The 15,147-nt window shown below is 46.2% G+C and overlaps 1 protein-coding gene across 1 annotated transcript; it reads left to right on the plus strand.

Annotated features, from left to right (window-relative positions):
• Positions 1-7,342: 7,342 nt before the first annotated feature.
• LOC149417355 (uncharacterized) lies at positions 7,343-8,446 on the plus strand. The gene has a single exon (XM_089640578.1). The coding sequence runs from the start codon at positions 7,343-7,345 to the stop codon at positions 8,444-8,446; it is 1,104 nt and encodes a 367-aa protein (XP_089496704.1).
• Positions 8,447-15,147: the final 6,701 nt, after the last annotated feature.

Here is a 15,147-nt window from a genome sequence, read left to right on the forward strand (position 1 = left end):
GATATAATGTGTTTATTTACTATATTACTATGCGTGTACCTATGTAACAAAACATATATTTTTATTTTATGTCGGAATCTCATGTTCAAACTTGGAAAAATTATAGTGTTGGTACGTAATTTTCTTACGCACGAGTTACTGTAAATTGCACAAGTAAATAAATAAACTGACATTCTCAGATTTATTGAATTTCATGATAAAAAATAAAAAAAAACCTTTAGAATCTTGTGTTATTTTTATATTTCAAATGAAAATACAAAATTTCACTTAATTTCGATACGTTTTGTTGTTTGTCTAAATTATATGCTTTCCCTACCATACACGAAATTCTATCATTAACTCAAAATTGGCATTATTTTGCTTGTCTTCGTGAAGAAATAGTCCATCCATTTGCTTTACTAAAACACAATCACCAGTTTAGGTACATTAGGAAAGAATATAATAATGCACAAGATGTGAGCTGCAAAACAATGTGAAATATTAAAAAAAATAATAACACTCCCTAATAAAGAAAAACTCTTCTAAAAATCACATATATTTTCAATTTTCGACTAAGTTGCGCCATCTCTAGGACCGGCTAGTAGACGATTTCAAAGATTTTTTTTGGTTTGACTGAAAATTGAACCTTACTCTCCAGGGACTGGAGGCAACACCGCTAACACCTAAGTCATAATCTAATTTGGATAGCATTGACATTTATTTCGTATATTAACTGCTGTAAAATTTTAAATATAATACATGCACTTCATAAAAATGCGTATGTGCGCGCGTTTGTGTGCATGTGTTCCACAAAAAGTTGATAGAATGTATTGTCATCGACAACAATCGAGTGTTCATTTCATCTTGATCGGATGTCCATTTCAGTAATTCATTTATTTATTCATTTAATCACGAAAACACAATCGTAATTCAATAGATGCGTGTATTTAAAACAACTGTTACTTTGTTACATTCTTATCTTGCCAAATATTTTGTTTGTATTGAACGCATCATTTAAATTTAAAAGCCAATTTAAATAAGGAAATACATTAGAGAAGTGTCAATTTCCTGGAATATTACACGGAGAAAAATGACTAATCTCTTCAAATTATTCGCAATCCAGTTAAACACGGGATTACAAGCCCTTAACGAATGAATTCATAGGTTTCCTAATAAACTTAAGTAAAATACGAATGAATTATCACGATGCCGAAACTCGTGTATTGTGAAAAATTCATTTAATGTCATTGTATATTATCAAAGCAAAAGCAGGTGTGTAACGGACGTAGTTGACCATATTATTTAATTTCATAAAAAATTGTTTTACTTTTATAAAATGTGCCTACCCCACGCCACTGGCAAAATCACCACTCCCCGCCACTGGCCATTTTGTCCAATTTTCGGCCCAGGCATTCATTTTTTCATTTTCATTTTCTAGATTCTTATATTCCATGAAGTGGTGAATCATTTAAATTTACTGAATTTAGAGTTAATGTTCTTTATACAAATAGAACGGCGTCATATGCGCCTCACAATTTTTACCTCATATGGGTTTATTCAAATATTACCTGGCTTTTATAGACTTAGAGGCCTTGTATTTTCTCGGTAGGGAAAAAATTTGTTACCTAAAAACCCTACTAAAATTGCATGTATCATCATCCAGCATCAGCACCAGCGGCGACCTACAGCGGCCATATACTACATACGTGTCTGTTTGTGTTGTGTTGGGAATGGGGAGGAAATTTTGGCTGCGCCCTTTTGTTGGAGTCCTTCCGCATTTGCCGTTGGGAGTAAGGAAAATCGCAGAAAACCTTACCCAGGAAGGAGCGGCCGAACGTCAACTTGAAACGTTTGCGGCCTTCAGTAACATCGGTATATGATGTCCTGCATTTTTGAGATGTGTGTGTGTGTGTCTGTTTTTATGTTAATATATACTTATGGGAAGATAGAAAATAAACATACATATACATACAAATTATAAAATATTATATAAATAGATATATAAACATTATATATTTGGGAAGAAGGTCGGGAGTTTAGGAAATACCTACTGCTCGCTACTCGTCCGCGTCTAGTTCTGGTATGTGCCATATGTGGTCATGGTCCATGAGGATGTGTTTTGGTAGTCTATGTGTGTATCTGAATGTCAGGTCGCTCGGAGCATTGTATTGTCCTATGTCTCGTATTAGTTGATTTTTACTAAGTGTGAGTGATTTGTAAAAGCGTTCAGTCAGTCTGTGTGTGAATTCGTATAGAGTTGGAATTTGTTCTCGTTCGTGTAATCTCTTCAAGTTTGTTCTGAGTCTCGTGTTGTATGTGATTTTAATGCAGAGATTTTGAAGTGTCTGTAGATTCTTGTGGTCTGAGTGTGAGATGCTGCTCCATACGGGAATCGCATACGAGAGTACTGGACGAATGAGCGAGTAGTAGACGAGGAGTTTGGTTTTGGGAAGTAGCGGACTCCGTCTATTGAAAATTGGCTTCATCATGCCGATCGCTTGTCGCGTGCGCGTGTGCATCTTCGCTTGGTGAGATTTCCAGTTGAGGCGGGAGTCCATGGTCAGGCCCAGATATGTCACTTCATCTTTCCATTCTATGCTGTGTCCTCCCATTTCGATGTTAAAGTCAGGTGTTCTGTTTACACGTTTTCTCGTGAACATGATGGCTTCAGTTTTCGCCTCGTTCAGTTTCAGGCGCCATTTTTTGTAGTATTCTACGAGCGCGTCGAGCGCCCTCTGTAGGTAAATAGCGGCCATATTCGCTTTCAGCGAGGAAACGTATAGTTTGACGTCATCTGCGTAGATAGACAGATTGCATCTCTCGTCTCGGGGGATGTCGAAGGTAAACAGAATGAAGAGAAATGGTCCAAGTAAACTTCCTTGCGGCACGCCTTTTGGAATCTCACGCATTGAAGATAGCACGTTCCTTATGAACACTCTGAACGATCTATTCTTTAGGTATTCCTGTATCAGTCTCGTTAGGTATATGGGCGTGTTAGTGCGGTGCAGTTTATGCACGAGCCCGTCTATCCATACGGTGTCGAATGCCTTCTCTAGGTCGATGAGCGCAGCGGCGGTGAAGCGATGTTCGTTAAATTTTCTTGCGATGTATTCCGCTACTCTGGTGAGTTGATGGGTCGTGGAGTGCCTCTTTCTGAAGCCGAACTGCTCGTCTGGCAACGTTTTGTTGTCGTCGTGGTGTGGTACAAGCCTGTTGAGTATAATTTGTTCAAATACCTTGCTCAGCGTAGATAATAGGCTAATCGGCCGGTAACTTGTCGGCTGCGTTCTATCTTTATTCGGCTTTGCGAAAGGCAGCACGGTCGCCGATTTCCAAATCTGGGGGAAATGCCCGGTCATGAGGCAGGCATTGAACAATTTTGTTGTGTAGATGATGGCTTTTTGAGGGAGATTTTTGAGTAAAATGTTGTGAATTTGATCGCTTCCCGGCGCCTTGTTTGTTCTCAATCGCCTGATTGTGACAGCAATCTCGCTTGGCGTAGCAAAGTGAATATCTTCAGCGTTTGTCTGCTCCGCTTCCCTCAAGTCTCGTAGAGAGTCAGCTACGATCCGGTCCGTAGCCGGGTCGGAAAGGCCGTCTGTAGCGGCGTAGGCTCTCTCGAATCCGTCGGCGAGTGTTTCAGCTTTTTCTTGTAGCGAAAGCGCCGTCCCGGGGCCGTTCAATTTCTGTAGCGGGGGGATTGTGAAGTCTTTATGTCGCAGCGCGCTTGCCATTTTCCATAGGGAATTATCCTTCGGCGTGAGTGATGCGACTTTTTTGTCCCAAAGTTCGCGCTTGAGTTCTGCGATTTCGGTCTTGATTTCCCTCTGCAGGCAGTTATACGCTGTCTTGAAATATTCGTCGCGTGTGCGGTGAAACATGCGTCGCAGGCGATTTTTCTCCTTGATGAGCGATAGAACGTACTCGGGAAGCTTGATCGTGTATGGGTGTATTTCTTTGAGAGGAATGTGTGTATCTTGTGCTGTTTGAAGAATCTCTGTGAGAGTGCTTGTAGCTGCGTCGATTTCTTGTGGCGAGCGCAGAGTTCCCGAAGTGAGATGAATTCGTTCGTTGACTTCTTTTTTGAATCCTTCCCAGTTCGCATCCTTGTAATTGCGCTGTTTTCTGGGGGTCCTTGAAGTTGTGCCGCCTATAGTAAAGCTCACGGGCAGGTGGTCCGAAGACAGTTCGTCTAGTGTGCGCAGTGGAGATATTGTCTTGACATTTTTCTCGAGTACTATGTCCAGTGTACTCGGATATCTAGATCGTTGCGAGTAGTACGTAGGTCTGTCGGGCGCCATTATCGAATAGGTATTTGTCTGCATGTGTGTAAAGAGCGTATTTCCGTTCGCATTTCCTCTGTAGTTATTCCAATAGTTGTGTTTGGCGTTCAAGTCGCCTCCCATCACAACAATCGGTCCCAGATTGAGCAATTTATTGAGATCTTCTCTCACTAGGTTATGTTGGGTGCAGTATACGGAGATGATGGTGTGCGCTCTACCCTCTATGGTGACTTCGATAATCGTGGCTTCGGCGTACTTCAACTTCGGAGTGGGGATTCTTGTGGACGTCATAGATTGCCGAACGAATATTGCGGTTCCTCCGCCTGATCTTCCTTGTCGGTCGTCACGATAAATCTCGAAACCTTGCACTCTCAGCGGTACGCTTGGATTCAAGTGAGATTCTGATAGGAGAATAATGTCGGTGTGTAATTCGTTTGCCAAAGCGAGCAGTTCGTCTGTCTTGTTGCGCACGCTAAATGCGTTCCATACGAGGACTTTCACCGTCTCGGTATTAGGCATCGAGGGTGTCTAGGAGCTCAATCAGGATGACGAGCTTGTCTGCTCTTGTTGCGCAGCGGGCGAGCTGTGATCGCATCCTCAGGAGGCCTTGGAGCAGGGCCATCAAGTCCAGGTTGTCTTCTGAAGAGGTGGACGCGCGCGCGGGCTCCTGCTGCGGGCGGGGCTGGGGGCGTGGCTGTGGGGGCGGTGCGGTCTCGCGCTGCTCTTGGGCGGGGGCGGTGCCTCCGGCTACGTTGGCCCATGTGCGTCCATCCGTCCTCGGCTGAGGAGGTGGCCTGCTCGGGTTCTGTTCTGCCGGCGGTCGTTGGGCCCTTCTGGCAGGTCGCTGCTGTATTGAGGCGACGTACGCTACCCGCTTGGGGCAGCCTCTGTAGTTGGCGGGATGCGGGCCTGAGCAGTTGCAGCATGCGGCGGGCTCATCTCTTGTCTTCTTGGGGCATTCTGCCGAAGCATGCTCCAGTAAGCATTTTACGCACCTTGCTGTGTGCGAGCAGTTTCGGGACCCATGCCCGAAGTCTTGGCACCTGTAGCACTGGGTGCCGTGCTGTAAATGGTTGCTCCTGTGCTTCTGGAGGCGAATGCGGCAGTGGCACAGGTATTTGACGGCCGCGCGCAGCTGTCCCATGTTGACTTCCTTATTGAAGTGTGCTAAGTATAAGGGATACTCGATTGAGGCTGTCATCTTGACCACCTTCACAGCTGGGAATCCCTGCGATTCCAGATCCGCCGCGATGTCTTCCACTTCGACGAGCGGCAGGCCCTTGATGACGGCCTTTTTCATCTTTTCCGCTTCGGCCGTGAACGTGTGGAAGCCGCGAGCCTCCGCTCGCAGCCCGTTGGTAAGGGCGCGGTGGTCCTCCATCGTGCGCACGAAGATGTTAGCCGTGCCGCCCCTGTTGTATCTGAAGGTGAAGAGCTTACCAGCCCCCAGATGTCCTTGCACCGCAGCTGTGATCTGCGCGTGTGTCATGTTCCCCAGGGTCATCACAACCGGGGGAACGCGGTCTCTCCTGCCGGTACCTGCGGGAGAGAAAGATGTATTAGTATTGGCACGCTTTATACGCGGCGCGCCAGCGCCTTCGCTTACCTCGGGCAACTCTTCAAAACGGTTGCCACACTGGAGCGGTTGTGGTCCCCGTGGGGACATGGGCCTCTTCACGGGGTTGGACGGCCTCGTCCAGCCTCCATCCTGGGGGACAGCCGTCTCCATCGGCTGCTGCGGTCTCGGGGGCGCCACGTAGGCCAACGCTGGGCCTATCGGGGGGCGCGTGGGGGCAGAACTGGGTCCTGCTGCCTAAGAGGGGCCTGCTGCGGGCTCCGTCATCTCGGTGGCGTCGGGCGTCGTGGAAGCCGTGGTGGTGGATGGTCTCCGGGTCCTTGGGTCCTCGGGGCGGGGCTGTGGTGCGGGGACCGTATAGCGCACGGTCCCGGTCTTCTTACGCAGCGCGATTCGATGAGCGCCGGGCGGTACCACGACCGGGGAGTCCTCGTGGTCTTCAGGTAGCATCCTCGTCGGGAACATCTTGACATGCGGAAGTCTGTGTCTCCTCTTAAAAAGAGAGCACGTCTCGGGTGCTTGCGGGCGGTTTGTAGGGGCCAGCGTGGATTTTTATGTTGAGTAATACTTTGCGTGAAAAGTGTTGCCTTGAGAAAGGCAGTTGGGGGGCGCGAGCGCCTGCTCAGTGGGCCGGCGGGATTCCTCCGGCCGGCAAAAGTAGCGGGGCCTGGCTGAGTACACAAGCCAGACAAAAACGATTCTGTGGTTGTGTCACAAACCACAAAAACTCCTATCTATCTTTCGGCCCAGGCCGCTTGAAAACTTTGTCTACGAACGGCATCGATACCGCGTCGCCGGCTTACCTGCCGCGTGGATCGATGTCCAGCATTTTTTCTATGTAAAAATTACTAGGAAAAATCAATTTTTAAATGTTACAAATGTATGTATTTTACTTGTTCATCCCCTCGGCGGTAGTCAAATAAACACTATTTTCGATATACTACCGCTGAGGAGATATTAAAAAAGCTGTTTTTCACCCATATGTATAACCATTTTTTGAACAATATTTTTACCTTTTTTGCATGTACAAAAATCCAGGAACCTCGTAGCATAGTGAATCTTATCTCTTTCTGAGCGCTATGTTACGGGGGACCTCGGAAAAATACTAACTTAACATGTTTTACAAATTTGATCGCTTTGAGATCATTTTTACACATTTATTTACAAACATTTCTTATTTTTTGTCGTATCTTGACAAACAAAAAATCTAGTTGTCAAGATACACATTCCTATAACTACTATGCATTTAAACTATGTAATTGTCATTCATGTAAGCGTTCAAAATCTTTTCTAACTCGCAAATTTAAGCGACCACTATCACCAGTACTGCCGACAAAATGAATATGCAACATTTTGTCAGAGGCTATAAACTCATTGTTGGCGCGGGTACAACCCCCCACCACTTTTGGGCTCCTAGCCCAATGTCGGGCGCGAGTCAGGCTAATTAAATATAAGCAGCCACATAATTAAAAATAATGTGCTGCGACTGCGAACAAATATTCGGATGATCGCCCACAACTGCCCCACCTGCAAGATGCGCAGGAGCAAGCCAGCCCCCCCACTAATGGGGCCCTTGCCGCCATCAAGGCTAGCCCACCATGTTCCTCCATTCACAAACTGTGGACTAGATTACTTTGGGCCGATGGAAGTCACCGTATGCAGACATCGGGAGAAAAGATATGGTGCAATCTTCACATGCCTATCTACTCGTGCCATTCACTTTGAGCTGACAACTTCACTGACCACGGACTCCGCCATCATGGCTTTACAACGCATGACGGCGCGCCGAGGCCAACCAAAAGCTCTGTTCTCAGACAATGGTACGAACTTCCATGGTGCCGACAACGAGCTGAAGGATGCCATCGAATCACTCAAAAATGATACCCGGATGAGGGATCATTTGTCAACAAAGGGGATCGAATGGAACTTCATCCCTCCAATGTCTCCTCATATGGGGGGAGCTTGGGAGCGCCTGGTGCGTTCTGTAAAAACCGCCCTGAAGGCCATCTTGCTGGAACGAGCTCCACGCGAAGAGACCTTGAGGACAGCGTTTGCCGAGGCCGAGTGGACTGTAAACAACCGCCCCCTCACACACGTCTCGGTGGATCCCAGGGACGAAGAGCCCCTCACCCCCAACCACTTTTTACTGGGAAGAGCCGGAAACCGACCTCATCTGTCACTATACGACAGGCAGGATGAGGAGGTATGCCTCCGTCGCCAGTGGCGTATCAGCCAACAACTCGCTGATATGTTCTGGAGACGGTGGCTCCGCGAATATCTCCCCACCCTGGCTGCTCGCCAAAAATGGCAACAGCCAGTCATCCCCATCAAGAAGGATGACCTCGTGATCATCATGGACCCCGCTATGCCCCGCAACTGCTGGCCACGCGGTCGAGTCCTTGATGCCACCCCTGCTGCAGACGGCCAAGTGAGGACCGCCAGGATCCAGACGAGCACCGGAATTTACGTCCGCCCCGCTGTGAAGCTCGCTGTAATCTTGCCGGCCCCACCTACCGATGCAAACCCAACAGTACCACCAGCCCAGCACCATCCTAGAGGGACTGGCCGCCGCGGACTGCGCCGTACCAACAAACGTCCTATTTTTTAGTTCAGCATAGCTAAACGGGGGGAGTGTAACGGACGTAGTTGACCATATTATTTAATTTCATAAAAAATTGTTTTACTTTTATAAAATGTGCCTACCCCACGCCACTGGCAAAATCACCACTCCCCGCCACTGGCCATTTTGTCCAATTTTCGGACCAGGTTTTTTTTTTTTTTTTTCATTTTCTAGATTCTTATATTCCATGAAGTGGTGAATCATTTAAATTTACTGAATTTAAAGTTAATGTTCTTTATACAAATAGAACGGCGTCATATGCGCCTCACAATTTTTACCTCATATGGGTTTATTTAAATATTACCTGGCTTTTATAGACTTAGAGGCCTTGTATTTTCTCGGTAGGGAAAAAATTTGTTACCTAAAAACCCTAATAAAATTGCATGTATCATCATCCAGCATCAGCACCAGCGGCGACCTACAGCGGCCATATACTACATACGTGTCTGTTTGTGTTGTGTTGGGAATGGGGAGAAAATTTTGGCTGCGCCCTTTTGTTGGAGTCATTAAACATAGATCCTAATCAAATTACTTTTTCTAGAAGATTATAAAATTATTTAGTAGTTGAAAAAAAACTGTTTAGATATAATGTGTTTATTTACTATATTACTATGCGTGTACCTATGTAACAAAACATATATTTTTATTTTATGTCGGAATCTCATGTTCAAACTTGGAAAAATTATAGTGTTGGTACGTAATTTTCTTACGCACGAGTTACTGTAAATTGCACAAGTAAATAAATAAACTGACATTCTCAGATTTATTGAATTTCATGATAAAAAATAAAAAAAAACCTTTAGAATCTTGTGTTATTTTTATATTTCAAATGAAAATACAAAATTTCACTTAATTTCGATACGTTTTGTTGTTTGTCTAAATTATATGCTTTCCCTACCATACACGAAATTCTATCATTAACTCAAAATTGGCATTATTTTGCTTGTCTTCGTGAAGAAATAGTCCATCCATTTGCTTTACTAAAACACAATCACCAGTTTAGGTACATTAGGAAAGAATATAATAATGCACAAGATGTGAGCTGCAAAACAATGTGAAATATTAAAAAAAATAATAACACTCCCTAATAAAGAAAAACTCTTCTAAAAATCACATATATTTTCAATTTTCGACTAAGTTGCGCCATCTCTAGGACCGGCTAGTAGACGATTTCAAAGATTTTTTTTGGTTTGACTGAAAATTGAACCTTACTCTCCAGGGACTGGAGGCAACACCGCTAACACCTAAGTCATAATCTAATTTGGATAGCATTGACATTTATTTCGTATATTAACTGCTGTAAAATTTTAAATATAATACATGCACTTCATAAAAATGCGTATGTGCGCGCGTTTGTGTGCATGTGTTCCACAAAAAGTTGATAGAATGTATTGTCATCGACAACAATCGAGTGTTCATTTCATCTTGATCGGATGTCCATTTCAGTAATTCATTTATTTATTCATTTAATCACGAAAACACAATCGTAATTCAATAGATGCGTGTATTTAAAACAACTGTTACTTTGTTACATTCTTATCTTGCCAAATATTTTGTTTGTATTGAACGCATCATTTAAATTTAAAAGCCAATTTAAATAAGGAAATACATTAGAGAAGTGTCAATTTCCTGGAATATTACACGGAGAAAAATGACTAATCTCTTCAAATTATTCGCAATCCAGTTAAACACGGGATTACAAGCCCTTAACGAATGAATTCATAGGTTTCCTAATAAACTTAAGTAAAATACGAATGAATTATCACGATGCCGAAACTCGTGTATTGTGAAAAATTCATTTAATGTCATTGTATATTATCAAAGCAAAAGCAGGTGTGTAACGGACGTAGTTGACCATATTATTTAATTTCATAAAAAATTGTTTTACTTTTATAAAATGTGCCTACCCCACGCCACTGGCAAAATCACCACTCCCCGCCACTGGCCATTTTGTCCAATTTTCGGCCCAGGCATTCATTTTTTCATTTTCATTTTCTAGATTCTTATATTCCATGAAGTGGTGAATCATTTAAATTTACTGAATTTAGAGTTAATGTTCTTTATACAAATAGAACGGCGTCATATGCGCCTCACAATTTTTACCTCATATGGGTTTATTCAAATATTACCTGGCTTTTATAGACTTAGAGGCCTTGTATTTTCTCGGTAGGGAAAAAATTTGTTACCTAAAAACCCTACTAAAATTGCATGTATCATCATCCAGCATCAGCACCAGCGGCGACCTACAGCGGCCATATACTACATACGTGTCTGTTTGTGTTGTGTTGGGAATGGGGAGGAAATTTTGGCTGCGCCCTTTTGTTGGAGTCCTTCCGCATTTGCCGTTGGGAGTAAGGAAAATCGCAGAAAACCTTACCCAGGAAGGAGCGGCCGAACGTCAACTTGAAACGTTTGCGGCCTTCAGTAACATCGGTATATGATGTCCTGCATTTTTGAGATGTGTGTGTGTGTGTCTGTTTTTATGTTAATATATACTTATGGGAAGATAGAAAATAAACATACATATACATACAAATTATAAAATATTATATAAATAGATATATAAACATTATATATTTGGGAAGAAGGTCGGGAGTTTAGGAAATACCTACTGCTCGCTACTCGTCCGCGTCTAGTTCTGGTATGTGCCATATGTGGTCATGGTCCATGAGGATGTGTTTTGGTAGTCTATGTGTGTATCTGAATGTCAGGTCGCTCGGAGCATTGTATTGTCCTATGTCTCGTATTAGTTGATTTTTACTAAGTGTGAGTGATTTGTAAAAGCGTTCAGTCAGTCTGTGTGTGAATTCGTATAGAGTTGGAATTTGTTCTCGTTCGTGTAATCTCTTCAAGTTTGTTCTGAGTCTCGTGTTGTATGTGATTTTAATGCAGAGATTTTGAAGTGTCTGTAGATTCTTGTGGTCTGAGTGTGAGATGCTGCTCCATACGGGAATCGCATACGAGAGTACTGGACGAATGAGCGAGTAGTAGACGAGGAGTTTGGTTTTGGGAAGTAGCGGACTCCGTCTATTGAAAATTGGCTTCATCATGCCGATCGCTTGTCGCGTGCGCGTGTGCATCTTCGCTTGGTGAGATTTCCAGTTGAGGCGGGAGTCCATGGTCAGGCCCAGATATGTCACTTCATCTTTCCATTCTATGCTGTGTCCTCCCATTTCGATGTTAAAGTCAGGTGTTCTGTTTACACGTTTTCTCGTGAACATGATGGCTTCAGTTTTCGCCTCGTTCAGTTTCAGGCGCCATTTTTTGTAGTATTCTACGAGCGCGTCGAGCGCCCTCTGTAGGTAAATAGCGGCCATATTCGCTTTCAGCGAGGAAACGTATAGTTTGACGTCATCTGCGTAGATAGACAGATTGCATCTCTCGTCTCGGGGGATGTCGAAGGTAAACAGAATGAAGAGAAATGGTCCAAGTAAACTTCCTTGCGGCACGCCTTTTGGAATCTCACGCATTGAAGATAGCACGTTCCTTATGAACACTCTGAACGATCTATTCTTTAGGTATTCCTGTATCAGTCTCGTTAGGTATATGGGCGTGTTAGTGCGGTGCAGTTTATGCACGAGCCCGTCTATCCATACGGTGTCGAATGCCTTCTCTAGGTCGATGAGCGCAGCGGCGGTGAAGCGATGTTCGTTAAATTTTCTTGCGATGTATTCCGCTACTCTGGTGAGTTGATGGGTCGTGGAGTGCCTCTTTCTGAAGCCGAACTGCTCGTCTGGCAACGTTTTGTTGTCGTCGTGGTGTGGTACAAGCCTGTTGAGTATAATTTGTTCAAATACCTTGCTCAGCGTAGATAATAGGCTAATCGGCCGGTAACTTGTCGGCTGCGTTCTATCTTTATTCGGCTTTGCGAAAGGCAGCACGGTCGCCGATTTCCAAATCTGGGGGAAATGCCCGGTCATGAGGCAGGCATTGAACAATTTTGTTGTGTAGATGATGGCTTTTTGAGGGAGATTTTTGAGTAAAATGTTGTGAATTTGATCGCTTCCCGGCGCCTTGTTTGTTCTCAATCGCCTGATTGTGACAGCAATCTCGCTTGGCGTAGCAAAGTGAATATCTTCAGCGTTTGTCTGCTCCGCTTCCCTCAAGTCTCGTAGAGAGTCAGCTACGATCCGGTCCGTAGCCGGGTCGGAAAGGCCGTCTGTAGCGGCGTAGGCTCTCTCGAATCCGTCGGCGAGTGTTTCAGCTTTTTCTTGTAGCGAAAGCGCCGTCCCGGGGCCGTTCAATTTCTGTAGCGGGGGGATTGTGAAGTCTTTATGTCGCAGCGCGCTTGCCATTTTCCATAGGGAATTATCCTTCGGCGTGAGTGATGCGACTTTTTTGTCCCAAAGTTCGCGCTTGAGTTCTGCGATTTCGGTCTTGATTTCCCTCTGCAGGCAGTTATACGCTGTCTTGAAATATTCGTCGCGTGTGCGGTGAAACATGCGTCGCAGGCGATTTTTCTCCTTGATGAGCGATAGAACGTACTCGGGAAGCTTGATCGTGTATGGGTGTATTTCTTTGAGAGGAATGTGTGTATCTTGTGCTGTTTGAAGAATCTCTGTGAGAGTGCTTGTAGCTGCGTCGATTTCTTGTGGCGAGCGCAGAGTTCCCGAAGTGAGATGAATTCGTTCGTTGACTTCTTTTTTGAATCCTTCCCAGTTCGCATCCTTGTAATTGCGCTGTTTTCTGGGGGTCCTTGAAGTTGTGCCGCCTATAGTAAAGCTCACGGGCAGGTGGTCCGAAGACAGTTCGTCTAGTGTGCGCAGTGGAGATATTGTCTTGACATTTTTCTCGAGTACTATGTCCAGTGTACTCGGATATCTAGATAGTTGCGAGTAGTACGTAGGTCTGTCGGGCGCCATTATCGAATAGGTATTTGTCTGCATGTGTGTAAAGAGCGTATTTCCGTTCGCATTTCCTCTGTAGTTATTCCAATAGTTGTGTTTGGCGTTCAAGTCGCCTCCCATCACAACAATCGGTCCCAGATTGAGCAATTTATTGAGATCTTCTCTCACTAGCTTACGTTGGGTGCAGTATACGGAGATGATGGTGTGCGCTCTACCCTCTATGGTGACTTCGATAATCGTGGCTTCGGCGTACTTCAACTTCGGAGTGGGGATTCTTGTGGACGTCATAGATTGCCGAACGAATATTGCGGTTCCTCCGCCTGATCTTCCTTGTCGGTCGTCACGATAAATCTCGAAACCTTGCACTCTCAGCGGTACGCTTGGATTCAAGTGAGATTCTGATAGGAGAATAATGTCGGTGTGTAATTCGTTTGCCAAAGCGAGCAGTTCGTCTGTCTTGTTGCGCACGCTAAATGCGTTCCATACGAGGACTTTCACCGTCTCGGTATTAGGCATCGAGGGTGTCTAGGAGCTCAATCAGGATGACGAGCTTGTCTGCTCTTGTTGCGCAGCGGGCGAGCTGTGATCGCATCCTCAGGAGGCCTTGGAGCAGGGCCATCAAGTCCAGGTTGTCTTCTGAAGAGGTGGACGCGCGCGCGGGCTCCTGCTGCGGGCGGGGCTGGGGGCGTGGCTGTGGGGGCGGCGCGGTCTCGCGCTGCTCTTGGGCGGGGGCGGTGCCTCCGGCTACGTTGGCCCATGTGCGTCCATCCGTCCTCGGCTGAGGAGGTGGCCTGCTCGGGTTCTGTTCTGCCGGCGGTCGTTGGGCCCTTCTGGCAGGTCGCTGCTGTATTGAGGCGACGTACGCTACCCGCTTGGGGCAGCCTCTGTAGTTGGCGGGATGCGGGCCTGAGCAGTTGCAGCATGCGGCGGGCTCATCTCTTGTCTTCTTGGGGCATTCTGCCGAAGCATGCTCCAGTAAGCATTTTACGCACCTTGCTGTGTGCGAGCAGTTTCGGGACCCATGCCCGAAGTCTTGGCACCTGTAGCACTGGGTGCCGTGCTGTAAATGGTTGCTCCTGTGCTTCTGGAGGCGAATGCGGCAGTGGCACAGGTATTTGACGGCCGCGCGCAGCTGTCCCATGTTGACTTCCTTATTGAAGTGTGCTAAGTATAAGGGATACTCGATTGAGGCTGTCATCTTGACCACCTTCACAGCTGGGAATCCCTGCGATTCCAGATCCGCCGCGATGTCTTCCACTTCGACGAGCGGCAGGCCCTTGATGACGGCCTTTTTCATCTTTTCCGCTTCGGCCGTGAACGTGTGGAAGCCGCGAGCCTCCGCTCGCAGCCCGTTGGTAAGGGCGCGGTGGTCCTCCATCGTGCGCACGAAGATGTTAGCCGTGCCGCCCCTGTTGTATCTGAAAGTGAAGAGCTTACCAGCCCCCAGATGTCCTTGCACCGCAGCTGTGATCTGCGCGTGTGTCATGTTCCCCAGGGTCATCACATCCGGGGGAACGCGGTCTCTCCTGCCGGTACCTGCGGGAGAGAAAAATGTATTAGTATTGGCACGCTTTATACGCGGCGCGCCAGTCCCTTCGCTTACCTCGGGCAACTCTTCAAAACGGTTGCCACACTGGAGCGGTTGTGGTCCCCGTGGGGACATGGGCCTCTTCACGGGGTTGGACGGCCTCGTCCAGCCTCCATCCTGGGGGACAGCCGTCTCCATCGGCTGCTGCGGTCTCGGGGGCGCCACGTAGGCCGACGCTGGGCCTATCGGGGGGCGCGTGGGGGCAGAACTGGGTCCTGCTGCCCAAGAGGGGCCTGCTGCGGGCTCCGTCATCT

The sequence above is a fragment of the Hesperophylax consimilis genome, chromosome 15 (genome assembly GCF_061612785.1).
Source record: "Hesperophylax consimilis isolate HC1 chromosome 15, BYU_Hcon_1.0, whole genome shotgun sequence".
Taxonomy (NCBI): domain Eukaryota; kingdom Metazoa; phylum Arthropoda; class Insecta; order Trichoptera; family Limnephilidae; genus Hesperophylax; species Hesperophylax consimilis.